This window comes from Erythrolamprus reginae, chromosome 1 (genome assembly GCF_031021105.1).
Source record: "Erythrolamprus reginae isolate rEryReg1 chromosome 1, rEryReg1.hap1, whole genome shotgun sequence".
Taxonomy (NCBI): domain Eukaryota; kingdom Metazoa; phylum Chordata; class Lepidosauria; order Squamata; family Dipsadidae; genus Erythrolamprus; species Erythrolamprus reginae.
In genome coordinates, this window is record NC_091950.1 from 106,993,572 (window position 1) to 107,010,520 (window position 16,949).

General features: G+C 37.5%; 1 protein-coding gene across 1 annotated transcript; it reads left to right on the forward strand.

The window, feature by feature from the left end:
- The first annotated feature begins 1,499 nt into the window (after positions 1-1,499).
- On the forward strand, positions 1,500-10,217 carry LTO1 (LTO1 maturation factor of ABCE1). Its single transcript, XM_070761609.1, has 5 exons — positions 1,500-1,666; positions 2,343-2,448; positions 3,530-3,600; positions 7,536-7,653; positions 7,813-10,217. Exons 1-5 carry the CDS (start codon positions 1,563-1,565, stop codon positions 7,879-7,881), a joined length of 468 nt encoding a protein of 155 aa, XP_070617710.1. The 5' UTR covers positions 1,500-1,562; the 3' UTR covers positions 7,882-10,217.
- The last annotated feature ends 6,732 nt before the right edge of the window (positions 10,218-16,949 follow it).

A 16,949-nucleotide genomic window follows, 5' to 3' on the forward strand; every position in this document is an offset into this window, starting at 1 on the left:
GAGTGAGGATCATCTACCAGTTCGTATCCACCCAATTTATATTTTGTGTTCTGATTTTTTTTCTGTGTAAACAGAGCATTTGTGGGTTGGGATCTGGAGTTTGGCCATTCAGACACGGTCTTTTTGTAGGGTCAAGGTCTTTTTGTAGGGTAAGTAGCATTGTCAATACAGTAGTCCCTCACCTATCGCTGGTGTTACGTTCCAGACCTGGCCGCGATAGGTGAAATCCGCGATGGGGAATTTATCGACTGATAGTACTTATTTAAGTATTTATATTGTAATTGTTTGGTAAGTTTTCATTGTTTTAAGTGTTTATAAACCCTTCCCACACAGTATTTATTTTAGATACAGTATTTAAATACAGTATTTACAATTTTAGATATATATATATATTTTAAAAAACCTGCCGATCGAGTTCGGCGGGCTGTTTAAATCTGCCGATTGACTTCCTCAGAAACCCGCGATGAAGTGAAGCCGCAGTAGGTGACTACTGTTGTGTTAAATATTTTACATCATCAGCAAAGAGAACGCTGTTGCTTATAATATGATTGCAAAGGTCATTTATGTGAAGTATAGAGAGTGTTGGCCCTAAAACACTACCTTGGGGGACACCACTGTTAACAGGTGCAGGTTTTGATAAGGTGTTTGCTATTTTGAGTACTTGTTGCCTGTTTGATAGGAGCACAGGTCACCCAGAGTCCCTGGGTGGCATAAAAATCGAATGAACGAACTAACAAACAACAAACAAATAAATACAGCTATCTACTTATGCAGGAATCCAGATCACTGAGGAAAAAAGCTATATGATTTGATGGCACATACATGAAATATCACTTTAAAGTTTATTGCATTATTTCAATTCTTGTAAATTGCACTTTAATCCTGTTGAATTTTTTTTAAAAAAAACAGCTGTCTTATTTAATTATCGGAACTGCTTTTACAATAATACATTTGCTCAAACAGTAAAAAAGGAAAGGAAAGAAAACCACGGAAGACATTTTCCCACCTCTTGTTATATATTATAGTTACCGATCCTCTAATTCGGGTGTAGTAAGAATAATTTAAAGACAAAGGCATTCACAAACCGAGTCACCTATGATCATGGCCAAGGATAGGCAAAGTTGGCTCTTCTATGACATGTAGACTTCAACTCCCAGAATTCTCGAGCTAGCATGATTGGCCCAGGAATTCTGGGAATTGAAGTCCATATGTCATAGAAGAGCCAACTTTGCCTGCACCTGATCATATCACCTCTTGTCAAACAGAATTCGGGAAAAAAAATGCATTCAGCAATCAAATCCCTGCGGCAATAAGTAAGCTCCACCTGGGAAAGAGCCCGAGGAAGTCTGCACTTTCCAAAACAAACAGACGCGCTTTTCAAAACAAACCTCCCGTCTCTTTTCCAAAGGAGACCTGCGCCCTCTAGCGGCTAACGTGGGAAGAACGCAGACGCGCCGAGAGGATCTGCCCAACCTCCCCGAAAAGAGCCTTCGGCTTGTGACGTATAAGTCGGCGCACGAGCAAGGGAGGTCGCGGTGGTTTGGTCCTTGCGGCTTGCCGTCATGGCTGAGACGAGCGGTGCGGCCGTTGGGGAGTCGGTGGAAGCCATGGCCGCCGCTGAGGGGGAAAGCGACGCCTTCGATGCGATCGTCATGGCAGACACGAGGTAGGGCTCGTTTATCACGTTGCCGCCGCCGCTTTCCTTTTTGATTTTGGCGCTGAGCGGGATGGGAGAGTTTCTAACCGCGAGGAAGGCCAAACATGGCCGAGGAGCGGCACCCTTCTTTTAGCGCCTTCCTCTGCTTTAATGCCTCTCCTGCAGAAAGCGGGAGAAATCCGTCGCTGAGGGCTGCGCGGAGGTTCTGCCTGCCAAATGGTTCCTCCAGTACGATTCCGTTTGGTGAAAAGGGTCGCTCTAGATCAGGGGTAGGCAAAGTTGGCCCTTCTATGACTCGTGGACTTCAACTCCCAGAATTCCTGAGCCAATTGAAGTCCACATGTCATCAAAAATAGGAGGAAGGATGTTGGATAATTGCTGCATTGACTTTTTTGTAAAAATAATAATAAAGACAGAATACAGTACATATAAAAATGATTAATCAGAGATATACCTCAGAATTCAGTAAGATTTGCATCCAAGCAAGTATGTATGCCATAAGTTATATGGGAATACAAGCTAAATGAATTTACATTCAAGCAGCATATTATATAACAATTGCTTAAATCCTTTTGAAATTAATTGGAATGCACTCAATTATGTGGAATAAACATGCAAGACAATTAAATGAAAGGATACGTTTATATGCATTTATATGGCTTGCTCTTTCAAAATCTTTTAACAGATTTCATAGTGAAGGCTATCAAGATGGATATGCTGATGGAATTCATACTGGTGGTGTTGAAGGAAGGCAATGTGGAATACAGCAGGGTGCCAAAATTGGCTCAGAAGTATGTTTTAAAAACTAAAATTAGTTTTTCTTATTTAAAAAGCAGTATTCTCTTCAATATGTATATGTTGAAATGTACCTTAAATTCTAAGTGAACTTTAGTAGTTTTTATAGCTCTGTAACTAAATACAGTAGAACCTCGGTTAACGAACACATTGGCTAGCGAACATTTCAAATAACAACGAAAAAGTTTGTTAAAACTTTGCACCGGATACCGAACAAAAATTCGGATACCCAACAAAAAATTTTGGTAGTTATTTGAAATGTTACACCCATTGTCCATCACTCCACCCCGTCTCCTTACTTCTTTACCTCTTGCCACTGTCTCTGCCTTCGTCTCCTCACCAGGGGAGCAGCAAAGCGTCGTTTTGGCTATGACGAGGCAGGCGCTGATTTTGTTGGTCCTGGCGGTGGCTTCTCTTTGAGGACAGCAGCAGCAGTGGGTGTCTGGGCATGGAGGTGACGTTCCCGGCGCTGCTGCTCCTTGAAGGGAAATGGCCATCGCCGCCTCAGCAGTTGCCGTCGCCACCAACTGGTCCTGGCGGCGCCAGCAGCAGCAGCAATTGCTGAGGTGCCATCAGCCGTTTCTCTTCGAGGAGCAGGAGCACCGGGAACGTCACCTCCATGCCCAGACACCCACTGCTGCCCCCACTGTCCTCAAAGAGAAGCCGCCGGAGCTGCTGCCGCTGTCCTCAAAGAGAAGTCGCTGCCGGGACCAGCAAACTCAGTGCCTGCCTGCCGAGGAGACAAAGGCAGAGAGAGACAAGAGGTAAGGAGAGGGGAGGGGGGGAGTGAGGGAGAATGGGTGTGTGTGTGTGTGATCATTTATCACAGGTGGTCCTGGAACTGAACACCCGCGATAAACGAGGGATCAATTTTCCCCATAAGAAATAAAGGCTGGGAACCAATTAAATCCATTTCCTTTATTTCTTATGGGGAAAATTGTTTCGGATACTGAACATTTCAGCTAACGACCAACATTCCAGAACGGATTGTGGTCGCTAGTCGAGGTTCCACTGTATATGAGAAATAATGTTAGTTATTTTAAAACAAAATAAAATAATCACTTCTCAAATTTACAGATAGGGTCGTACCTTGGTTTTGCACTGACGTGGCAACAGTTGCTTCAGAAAACATCAGATGAAAAATACAGGTAAATTTTGGGGGAAGGGGTACTGTTGTTACCCACTGAGTTGGATCAAATTTTGCATCCCGAATATGGAACAGTTTCTTATTGTCAAGGAAGTTATTTGATCCAGTGAGGAATTCTCAATGGGAGCACTTTATTTATTTATTTATTATTTAGATTTGTATGCCGCCCCTCTCCGAAGACTCCGAATGCTGATTTGGGAGAAAGATTTTTGTTATATCTCCTGCTCTGCTGGACATTTGTTCTGGAGCATTGAGCAGTTGTTGCCATTGTAAAATACAGCATGTAGAATTTGTAGCAACAGAGAAAGGAGAAAATCAGTAAAATACTCTTCCACCCCTTTTCTCTTTCTATCAGTGGCAGCATTCTCAACAGATCTCTGTTCAACCTATCGTGTCTCCAGAGAAGGGCAGCCTAGAAATCGAAATAATAAATAATAAATATGATTGTTGCTAGAAGGACATTTTATATTCAAATGCTTTTCTCATGGATTTAATTAATTTCCAGAAAAAGAACTGCTAGCTGAGTATGATAAGGAAGAAAATATTGTAAGTGCAAATGAAGAGAAAATTGGTGACAGCCTAAAATATACATCAGAGTACTTGGTGAAATTAGATTGTATATGTGGTGATGGAATTACATTCATTGAAAGAGTGTTGAAAGAGTATATCAGCAATTGTACCAAGATGAAATTAATTGGATATGACTGCAGCGGTGTATCAGCAAACTTAAGCAGAAATGTAATAGCTTTTAGTTTTCAGATGTTTTTAAGTACAACAACCTATGGTGTTTGCTGGAACTGATGTTGTCAGTTTTAGTGGATGTAGCTGTTTAAGTTACTACATTTTTCATTTTGATTTAGCTGTGTAAAAATAACACACAAATTTATTAAATATATATGCCCAACTCTAGTGACTCTGGGTGGTTTACATTTGTTAAAACATTTAAAAATGGAACAGTGAAAAAAATACAAACATAGCAAAGAGCAAAGTCCTGATAACTAGCACTGTTTAATTCATTGAAGCTGTAGCATGCAACTTACCAGGTTGAACCAGTTAAATACTATAGGAGGCAGGAGATCCCTCAAGTAACCTGATCCTAGCATTTTATAGGTACCTTGACTCACACTTGGAAGCAAACTGGCAACCAGTGCAGCTTGTGAAGTTGTGTTACAGGGACATACTGAGGCATGCCTACCACTATTTGTGCTACTGCATTGTGGACCAGGTGGTTTTTCAGGGTAGCCTTACTTAAAATGTGTCTCATTCATCAACCTGTGAGGTGACAGTGCATGACTGGCTCTCTGGCCCCATGTGCTAGGAAAGGGTGTAATTGGTACAGTAGATGAACCTGGGTAAAAGCCCTTTTGGTTACAGCTGGGTCATTCCGTGTCAAGTGGACCAGTGGTCCCTACCTTACCATCAGATTTTGATGAAATTTGGCACATAGTTTCTTTATGATATAAAACTATGCTGTGCAAAATTTTAGTTCAAAAGACTAAAAATTGGGAGTTCTAGGAGACCTCAAATAAAGTTTGCAAAATGCTGAGTCGGCAAAAATGATATTTTGGACCAACTTCTAGAAGCTGAAAACAGGATCAAACAGGGCATCAAAGATAGCCAAAATTTGGCAAAAACCCGTTAAGTACCAACTTTGAACTCTTAGATCTTTTCAACAACTTGAAGGAAAGTGCTGCAAATTGGAAGTCCTCATTGCAGCTGTGTACTTAGTACATCTGCCAAAAATCAACCTGAAAGCCCAAGTAGTTTTGAAACTACAGCAGCCTGAAGATTGCTGTAAATTCATTTTTCAGGATTTATTTTGCAAAGTTTGAGCCTGAACCATGGAAAAAGTAAGAGGACTCGGTACATGGGGTTTTGCCAGTTTATAAAGCCTTAAAAGGTGTGCAGGTTCTCCAAATATCTCCAACATACTACTGAAACTGCCGTGTTTACAGCTTCTAGAAGTTGGCCCAAAATGTCATTTTTGCTGACTCAGCATTTTACAAACTTTATTTGAGGTCTCCTAGAACTCCCAATTTTTAGTCTTTTAAACTAAAATTTTGCACAGCATAGTTTTATATCATAAAGAAACTGTGCCAAATTTCATCAAAGTCTGAGATGGTAAGGTGGGGATGATCTTTAAAATTGGTCCATTTCACATGGAATGACTCAGCTGCCATATTTCACTGAGTTGAACTGTTGAGTCCAGGGACCCTCTCAAATTGTGCACAATCCTTGAATGGGGAAGAGCAATCTCATCCAAGATCAAAGTGAATATCCTCAGATCTGGGAAGTAAAAACACCTACTGCCTCCAGAAACTGGAACAGAACCCCAACTTGGCTGCCTCAGAATCAAAATATATAACAGATATCATCAAAGCATTGATATAGAACCCAAATTGGCTGGTGACTTCAACCAGAGGTCTCATGTAGATGTTGAAAAAGAGGGGAGAGAAAATAGCACCTGAGACACTCCACGAATGATATGCCTAGGGAACAATCTCTCACCACCAAGTAACCCGACTGGACTAGCCCTGGAGAAAGAGAGAGATTCATTGTAAAATGATGCCCCCAATGCTCCCATCCCCCAACTTATGAAGCTGGCTCAGAAGGATACTGTGGTTGATGGTATTAAAAGCCATCAAGAGATCAAGGACCATAAGGGTGACCAGAGCTGTCTCAGTACTAAATCCCAGCTTGAAACTTGACTGGAATGTGTTTATATAATCCATTCCCTCTAGATAATCCATTCCTTAGCTGCAGACTGTCTATCTTTTGAGCAATCTTCCCCAAGGAGGGAACGTTGGAGGCTGGTCAGTAGGTATTGAAAACCATTGGTCCATGGATGGCCTCTTGAGAAAGGGGTACACTGCTTCCTCTTTCAAGGGTACGGACAAGCACCCTCCCTTTCATCAAGAAAATTGACACTACTGCATAGAGCCAAATGTGAATCACTTTCCTTGCTGCTTTCATAACCTAGGAGGAACCTGGGTGCAGGAAATAAGTGGCTGAGTTGATAGCAGAGAGAGGCCTGTTTGTTTTCTCAGGATTTATCATCTCAAGTTCATCTTAGATCATACCATTAGATTGCAGCCCAGTCACTGCAGCCTGTGCTGTATTATTGTAACACCCTTGTAACACCCTGGAAGGGCTTTAGAACTGGTGAATTGCTTAGATTGAGCAAATGCAGTTTCCACTTCTTTTTTCTGTTAAAGAGGTGATGTTTAATTGGCAATGATCTACTAAAGATCTGAGAGAGGGGATCAGATGTTGAAGAATATGCTTTATTATTTGGAATTTGTCATTTTCAGTTTTCTGTATGGGGAGGGTGGTTTACGTTTTACCTCATTTTTCTCAAAGTCTTACTGCTGTATAAAGTTACCATCTTAAAAGAAGAGAATGAAACTCCATTCATAGGCAGATTGTTCCAAAATCATTAATTCACATATGATGAAATACTACAAAATAAAAAAGGGACATTTTCTACAATGACTTCCATTACCTGATGACAATGCTGCCTAGATGTGGATTTGGAGACAAATTAAAATGATAGATTTGATAGTGTTGACAAAAAGCAAATGTTCTGAATTATAAATACATACCGCCTCCTGCTCTAGTAGGAATTGATCCATTATACAGCTTGGTATAAAAACATTCAGACTATTTAGTCTGAATGTTTTTATACCAAGCTGTATAATTTGTCTTCATATACACCATTGATTCTAAATGCTGTAATGTCAGTACACTATTTGAGCCTCTATTATAATAAATAATTATTTTATTAATGATAGTGAACAATAGGCTTGGTTTCCTGAGTTTTGCCCATCTTGTGAGAGTAATGTTAGCACGAACAGTAGTAAAATATATTAAAACAGGGTGGTATGTAGATGGACTTTGAAAATGACAATGTGTAACATTAAATCAATTTTATTGCAGTAAAAAGATAAACGTCCTGGAGCAGTTAATTGAGATGATTCAAAACTTTCCTTTGGAAGATCCAGTTTATGAGAAACTTCAAGATGACTTGGAGAAAATTAGGGGACGGTTTAAACAAGTACGTGACCAATTTCATTGTTGGAACATAAACTGTAATTGTATTAAAAATGAATAACATTATTGGAATGGAACATTACAGGAACAGAGGAGGGTGGTATTTAATATTTAATAATATTTAATAAAAACATTAACATTTCCAAATTTCTTTTCTTTTTAGATTTGCTCATTATTGCACATTCCATCTGATTTAAGACTTGGTTCTGAGACAAGTTCAGTTTCATTTTGAAAACAACATAAAAAGAAAATTGCTGTTGGATATAAAAAATGGTTACATCTCAAGCTGAGTGATCATCTTTATTTCCCTATCCACTGAGCAGAAAACTACAAAGATAAAGCTAATAACTTGATTTTATTGTACATAAATTGTATCCCTGTATCATTGTTTCAGTTTGCACATTCAAGCTCAATGGTGGCTTCAGCCTATTTTTAACATACTATTCCAGAAAAATGGTCTATGGAACATCAGCTAAATAGTGTTAATTTTTTCTTCAATTGTGTCCGATTCTTGGAGACAGGCTGGAAAAGTCCCTGTAGTTTCCTTGGCAAGAATTTTTCAGAAGTGATTTGGCCTTGCCTGTCTCTGAGAAAAATGGCCGGCTCAAGGTCATTCAGCTGGTTTCGTGCCCAAGATGGGACTAGATCACATGGTCTTTTGGTTTTTAACCTGAAGCCTTCACAATTATACTGGGTCAGTCTTGACTTATTAATAACCTATTGCCACCATTTATATTGAAAAGGTGACTGCAAGTAGTCTGACTTAGGTTTAATTGGGACTGGAATTTCTGTCCCTAAAAGATGTGTTTTTTAAATGATACCTGATTTTATTGGGGGGGTTTTCCCTGCAGTCAATAAGTAAATCAGTAGTTAAATGAATCCATCTTTCCCCATTGACTTTGCTTATGGGAAGTCAATTGGAAAGATGGCAAAGGACAATCATGACCTTGGCAACCAGCATATACGTGAGTATATGCTGTTGCCAACTACAGTAATTTGGATCATGTGACGGGTGCTACTACAGTGGTTGTATATGACCTTTTTCAGTATTGTTGTAACTATAGACTAACCAAATGAATGGTTGTAAGAAAATTACCTGTAATCCATTTTAAGGATTTTAGGTAGATTTTGTAAATAAGGAAGAGTGCCTTCCTAAAAATGGCATTCTGTAGGAAGTGAGTAAACATTTCACTATATTAGTGCAAAAACCACAAATTTGAAACATGTATATTTGTAGCTTTACAAGTGTATTTCAGATGGGATGTGTGCTTTATTTGTAAATTAATTTTGGAACTCCCAGATAAACTGATTTTTCTGTCAGTAGCTTTCTTTTTGGGAACAGTAATAATCACTATCATGAAAATGCTAAGGTATTTTCTGAAAATAAACATTATACAGAAGAAACACAAACGAGGACCAGTGGATATTTTTGTAGCTTTGCGGAAAGTGCCTTCAGAGGCCAATCTGGCATTCTCTTGCTGAACATTTTATAAATAATTTTAATAGACAAGGTGAAATTAATTTGGTTTGTGGGCATGTTCTATTATGCCCTGTTCCCCTCTTATTATTATCCTATCCTTTGGCAACTTAGAGGAAATAAATGGCAAACTTAACTCTGCCAGTCCAAATAAGGCCATTGTATGAGTTCTTTCCTTTTATGCTACCATTGGAAATTGCACAAGGAATAGCGTATTTAATATATTTATTCATTTTTAAAACATGCATGCCACATCTCAGGCCTAGGATTTCCTGGGATGGTTTACAGTGCCTAGAGACACCATATGCGAATAATAATTAAAATACAATAATACAATCAATGTAGTAGAATTACTTCCAATGCAGCATATATTTACCAAACCCTAAAGCTAAAAGCTCTTTAGCCTGGCACTGAAAACAAAGGCAGCTGAAGGGGAGCAGGGTTAAAATTTTGTTTTGAAGTGGCAGCATTTATCTTCTTGCTTTAAAGTCCAAAGATCTAAGCCACAAATATGCTGTACTTAAGTTTTTAAATAAAAAACCTTAATGTATTTATTTTTGCTTGTGAACAACATAATAGTAATTAATCATGGAGGATACAAGATTTCACATTCCTTGCACTGCATTGCTGTGCTGGCTGTATTTGCTGCTTTAGACTGAGAAAGATCAGGAGAAAACTGAATTGTGTTAAAATCCTACTAGATTCCTTCATGCTGTATCTTTATGAATACGATTTACTTATTGAGATCTTAGAAACCACTGATTAGAGCCACCTAGTGGGAAAAATAATTATATCCACTTTTAAATTTAAAATTCCATTTTTTTCATTAGGAATGCTAAACTGTTTTAACTAAATTGGCTTTAAGAAGAAAGTTTTTGTTTAAAAAAATGGAAATGCAATAACTGAGGTAGTATTTATTGAAACAGCTGAATGTTCTTCATTTATATTCATTGGACACTTTACCCATAACAAGTTATATTCACAATTGTACTGTATTATCTGTTGTATTGATCATAAGATTGGCCAAATTCACTGCCTGTTACGTGTTATATTCTGATTTTTTACTAAAATATTATTTTTTTCAAAGTTAATCTTATTGTAATTTAGTCTGTTTAGTCAATTTAATGGCCATCTGTGAAAGCGCTCTGTTTTAACTTGTTTATTATTTATTTAATTTATTTAATTTATTTTAAATTTATTGTTTATTGGTAGTGTTTTTACTTCAGGGAAAAAGTTAATTAAAACACTAATATGGAAGCATGAAAAAAACCGAATCCAGTGAAAACCCTTATATCTGTGTGAGTGAAATCTGGAAAAGCAGTTGATAATATGGTTGCTATGCAATCAAATTATTGCTTTTAAACAGTTCTTTTTAATTTTCAAGAAACATTTTGGATAATACAAGGAGGAAGAAAAAATAGAGTATTCTGTACAAATGATTCTTTGTTCAAATACTATCGTATGCAAATTTTGTTTAAATACTAGGGCAAGAAAAATTTGTGACACTAAAACAAATGCCGTTTTTGAGATTTGCTCATTATTAGAATATGATTTTTTATACATAAACACTGTTATTAGTCAAATTATAACACATAATCGATGTGGGTTTCCAAAGTTACTGATTTAGGTTTTTACATTAAATTACCCACTATTAAATACCAAAACCTAATTATTATTTTTTTTAAAGCTAAAACTTAAAAAAAAGTTTTTAAAATTGTTATGTTTAATATAAATACCTCATTTTGGTGGAAAGAAGAAAAATTAGTAACAAATCCACCTGCAAAAATTGCTTAGAAAAGGCATTGTTGGTTGCCTTATATGACACTTGATTTATACAACAGAGATTAATCTCAGTTTGAAAGGTTTCTGAAACCTAAGATCCATAAATGCTTTTATATCTACCCCATTGTTCTTCATGCAACCAAATTAAATATACACTATGCCAAGTGCATAATGTCTTTTTCCAGGCGGCACTTTTAAGGTAAATAGTTAATTATATCAAAGACTGTACAGGGAGTAACACAACCCAGATCATTAACATGTATAAGAAATTACTCCCTTGTTTAAGAATTTGCAGTGATGTTTGACACAGACAAAAATGACCCTTCTACTTTGATCCTAAGTAGTGTATTATTGCCTTTTGTTTTCCTATCTGCTATGCAGTACATTCAGCCAGACAGTTGTTTGAATGTATTTGGGGGAAATGTTTGAGTATTTATTGAGATTTAGAATAAAATCTTTTTTAAAAACCTAAATGTGATGCTTTGTTAGACTTGATGTAGCACATCTTGTTTTTTTGCATTGAATTTATTGTGTTCCTTCTCTGTCCAACACCTTTGAAACAGATTATCAAAATATTTACAAAAGACTGAAAATAGTCAAATTCAATGAATAATAATAATAATAATAATAATAATAATAATAATAATAATAATAATAATAATACTTTATTAGATTTGTATGCCACCCCTCTCCGAGGACTCGGAGTGGCTCGAATATATAGATAGTATGCGAAAAATATAAAACATTTCATTGAATCATAAGCATTTAGATTTCTTCAAAGTGTAGAAAAGTAATATTTTGATTTAGCCTATATTGTCCTAAAGAAAGCGTTCCATAAACAGGCCTCATCAGGACAGGGGTAAGGAGATAAGGGAGGAAGCTTTGCTTAAGATTTTTTAGCTTGCTACCAAAGGATTTAATGTCAGGAGGACTACAATACCAACATGGACCTGTAAGTGGATTGACTGCTGGCAAAGAACTGGCAGAGTGGTCATATCACTTAATTCTAGTTCATAAATGTGCAGTTTTATTTGAATTAGTTAAATTTCCAAATTATATTTTCATACATGCCCCAAGACTGCAAAGGAGGTTACTGATAGAAGTGATGGCAAGATGTTAGGCCTCAAAAGTAGAACTGTTGGTAAATCAGTCTGTTGATACAGTTAATTTTTTCTAACCTATGTCCTTTATGATCTGTTAAAATGCAGTTCCCGTAAGTATTGAAGCAGAAGTCCCATTATCATTGCTATAAGATACCCAGGGAACATTGTGGAGGGATTATTACAAGTTAATACTGTGCAATGTTCTTTTTAGCATTTTCAGTCTTTTCTTTCTGTACAATAGTGTCACATCTTTTCTGCCCCAATCCCACCTAACAAGATGGAAGAGATGAGATCTAATTTTATTTATGCAATTTTTATTCCATCCAGCATAGAAATCATTTTCACTATTGCTGTGTATGATTCATGCTGTCCTTTTCCACATCTTTTCTAAAGTGTTTAAACTGGGGAGCCTTAACTATACATAACATTCCTGCAGGAGTCAGATTCAGATCCTGTGTCTATATAGGCATGAATCTTCGGAGAAAGGCGGCATACAAATCTAATAAATAATAATAATGATGCTTCTGGCAATGTACTTTTAAAAATTATTTTCTTCCTGAATTTGCCTTTTTCATAGCAATTATAATCTGGATAGTTTTCCTGGCGTCAACTATAATCCCAAACTTTCTTGATCAATCCTCTTTTGGGACACAATTGAATTCAAATGGCACTCTCATCCTAATGGCATTCTAGAAGGTCTTAAATGTCCTCCCAGGCTTTGCAATAGGTTGGGTGGAATTCCTAGTTTAGATGCATTTGTTGTACATTTCGATATTAAGAGTTCCAGATTTGCACTTTTGTTCATTTCTCTTTGTGTCTTTTGCATTTGATGTCTTTGTTGTTGTTTTATATTGTGAACTGCCCAGAGTTGGTTCATATTTGGCCAGTGTCAAAGTTGAATGAATTCATTCATTAAATAGCGATCTTCAGCAAACCCAGCCACCTCATTGTCTCAATTGCAGCTAATTTATTAATACTGTAAGTTTACAAAATCATTAATCCCAGCAATGCCTTGATCCTTCAGTTTGCAAAAGTTGACTACTCCCCCACCTGGTCTTTCTAATTAAATTAGCTTAATAACTAATTTTCTTCTCATACCCTATGACTTCTAGGTCTACTCATAAGTCTCATGAGTACCTTAGTTAAAAGCCCTTTGTAAATCCAATACAATTGATCTTGTAGATCTATTTGGTGACATTCTCATGAAGAGTTTATGAGGCTCAACATATACTATATGTAATACACAATTTCCTGTTGATTTTTTTAAATTTTGGGTATAACTTTTAAAAAATGAAGGCAACAGACGAATCCAGGAAACAGTTCTAGTTCTGTTTTAGGCATGAGAGTGATTGGATGACTTTGTGCCAATCTCTCTTTCTCAGCCCAATTCAGAGTTATTGTTGTGGGGAAAATAGAAAGAGGAAAGAGTATTAGGTATGTTTACTGCCTTGAATTATTTATAAAAATAATATAGGCAGGATAAAAGTATTGTTTCATCATGTTCCATGTGCCTTAAATCTAAGCCTGTTTTAATGGGAAACAATAGCTAGAATCCGTCCTGATAAGACCAAATATTTCCTCCAGTGAAAGAGAATTTTGTTTTATTTCATGATTCTCAGTCAAGTAACACCAAATGAAATGACGATAGTTACATTGGGTCTTCCTGTTTTTAAGATTATGAATGAACGCAATGTATGCTGCTTAGGAATTTACTCTTAATAGTTGAGCAAAATGAGAAAATTGTGGCTTTTCCTTGCATTTGAAATCCAGATGCTTTTTAGAAATATGTGGAGGATAAATGAAGTTTATAAGTCAGGAGCTGGGGGCTAATCAATATTGCACAGAATCTTTTTTGAATGTGAATCAGCAGGTCTTTAATTTTTTTAGTTGGTGCTATTGTTCCAACAGCAAGCTTTACTCCTATTGTCCAGTGTTTGTCCAGCTCACGTTTACTGGACTGTGGGAACGGATTAGGGTTTCATGGTTTCTTCCCCCTTCTTGCATAAATGCTTGATCAAAGACATTCCTTGGATGACAAAACACTGTATACTGTGTCACACAGTCCTGACCAGACTGCATGAACAGTAGCTTAAAAACACATGCCCACATTGTTCTCTAACAAGCTATTTCTTTTTTTTTCTTTTTTAAAAAAGGACAACAAATTTAGATTTAGGCGCACTGAAAAAAATTAAGACTTATTATGCTATTTTATATGCATATATCTATATCGCATATCTGTCTTCCTATCAATCTGAAATGCAACTCCACCCAGTAAAATCCAAATAGAAATAGTGAATGATTATTAATCCATACAATCATGTATTAAATGTGATAATGCCATTTTTAAAAACCTTATTTCATTTCAATGATTCCGAAGCAGCTTGCAAAGAGAATGTAGCATTTAAATGCAAAATATTTACATGTGTCTGATTAGCAAAGGAGCGAAGAAAAATGCTGGAATGGGAATGTTAAAATCCCTCTCTGGTGTTTGGTGTTATTACAGCCCATAGGAAATGTGAAGAAAATTGCCTTTATGATACCTAGGAAGATTTCTGTTGAAGTTCATTGCATGTAATTGTTATTAAAGCATTTCTCCCCCAGTTTTCTGCCCTGTGATTGTTAGACTTGTTTAGTAGTCATTCCCAAAACCATGACGAGTGTCACTTCATCAGTAACTCTTTGAATTATAAGCACATGTTTGTGTCATTGGTTTTTTAGTACCTATCCATCTTGTTTTCTGTTGGGCTCATTAATCTTGCCCCCCCCACCCACCCAGACATCAATGTCTTCTTTAATGACTATAGTCTTTGCATTAGGTGTCCAACATAGGTAAAGCTTTACTAATGACTGTTGAACTATAATTCATAATTCTTACACTGACCATTGTTGTGCTGGCTGGAAACTTTGAAATCCAACCCATTAGGATGGACCTATAAAATAAAGGCTTGATTTAGATGAGCTTTTTCCTTGGGTGGGCTAGTTGGAATTTCTTGGATTTCCTGTGACATGGAATAAATACGTTTTGTATACAGTTTCAAAATATTTTCCTAGTTATAAAAACTGCTAGGAAAAAAATATAGAAAATGACCCATCCCTAATGATAATATGTTAATAGTGCTGTTTTGCTGATAGTAAGGGGGAGATGTGTAATTCGAAACAGCAGTTTCAAGTCTGAATGTATTGACTTGACTAAAAATGTTTTGATGCTGTTCCAATCATTCTTTGTGTGTTTTAATTCAAGTTCCAAAGGGGTGTTTTGAAGTTGAAGCTGACCTACCCAAACTTGAGATTGATTGTACTCTGCAATTCATGTCATGTGTCAGTTTTGCAGTGAGCGTTAGGCTTATGCACTTAAGGATGCAAGATTACAACACATGTTGGAAGTCTTCATATCTTCCTTCTGAATATGTGGGAATGTTTTAAATTGAATGCAGGAAAGGCTGAACATACACTGCTCAAAAATAAATAAATGGAACGCTTAAACAACACAATATAACTCCAAGTAAATCAAACATCTGTGAAATCACTGTCCACTTAGGAAGCAATACTGATTGACAATCAATTTCACATGCTGTTGTGCACATTCAACTTTGTACAGAACACAGTATTCAATGAGAATAGTTCATTCATTCAGATCCAGAATGGCTTTCCCCAAAAATCATGGGCCTATATCAGGGGTGGGCAAAGTTGGTTCTTCTATGACATGCGGATTTCAACTCCCAAAATTCCTGAACTAGCATGATTGGCTCAGGAATTCTGGGAGTTGAAGTCCACATGTCATAGAAGAGCCAACTTTGCCGACCCTTGGCCTCTACCAGTGATGGTGAACCTATGGCACTGGGGTGCCACAGGTGGCACGTGGACCCATATCTGCCGGCACACGAGCTGTTGCCCTAGTTCAGCTCCAGCACACCTGTGCACTGGCCAGCTGATTTTTGGTTTGCACTGAGGCTCTAGGAGGGCATTTTTGGCTTCCGGAGGGCCTCCAGGGGGATGGGGAAGGGCATTTTTGCCCTTCCCGGGCTACAAAGAAGCCTCTGGAACCTGGGGAGAGTGAAAAATGGGCCTACTGGGCTCACCAGAAGTTGCGAATGGGCTGTTTCTGGCCCCCAGAGGGCCTTGGGGAGGGCAGGGAAGGCAATTTTTGCCCTCCCCAGGCATTGAATTATGGTTTGGGCACTCGCACAGGTGTGATAGTGTGTGCGCATGCACTTTTGGAACCTGAGGGAAAAAAGGTTCACCAACACAGGCATATACCATTTCAGACAAATGGTTATCTAATCTCTTCTTTAAAATTTGCAGCATTGGAGCATTCACAACTTCTGAAGGCAAGTTGTTCCACTGATCAATTGTTTTGTCAATACATTTCTTCTTAGCTCTACTTAGGTTGCTTTTCTCCTGGATTAGTTTCCACTCATTGCTTCTTGTCCTGCCCTCAAGTGCTTTGGAGAATAGCTTGGCTCCCTCTTCTTTGTGGCAGCCCCTGAGATATTGGAACACTGCTATCACGCCAACCCAATCCTTTCCATTTAAACTAGATACCCAATTCCAGCAAATTCTTTACATGTTTTAGCATCCAGCCCCCATATCATCTTTTTCTCTGCACTTTCTAGAGTCTCGACATCTTTTTTACATTGTGGCGACCAAAACTGAATGCAGTATTCCAATGCATAAAGTGGCATTGACACTTCATGTGATCTTGATTCTATCTCTGTTTATGCTGCCGAAAACTCTGTTGGCTTTTTCGCAGCACACTGATGGCTCATGCTGTAATTTGTGATTTCAAAACTGAACAGATCTTGTTATACTTGAACAGAGAAGGTGCTGCATCCGAGTACTGGTATTCTACCTGATCCAAGTTCAGCCCTGTTCACAAAGTTTTCTGAAAAAAGATGTTCAAGATGAGTTTGATAAATTTAAGACAGTAGGAATAATAGT

What these genes read in the sequence shown, in the direction of transcription:
- LTO1 (XM_070761609.1), top strand. Translation starts at nt 1,563, where the DNA reads ATGGCTGAGACGAGCGGTGCGGCCGTTGGGGAGTCGGTGGAAGCCATG. An exon ending in GTGCCAAAATTGGCTCAGAA is followed by an intron (nt 2,449 to 3,529) that starts GTATGTTTTAAA and finishes TCAAATTTACAG; the next exon opens with ATAGGGTCGTACCTTGGTTT. An exon ending in ACATCAGATGAAAAATACAG is followed by an intron (nt 3,601 to 7,535) that starts GTAAATTTTGGG and finishes ATTTTATTGCAG; the next exon opens with TAAAAAGATAAACGTCCTGG.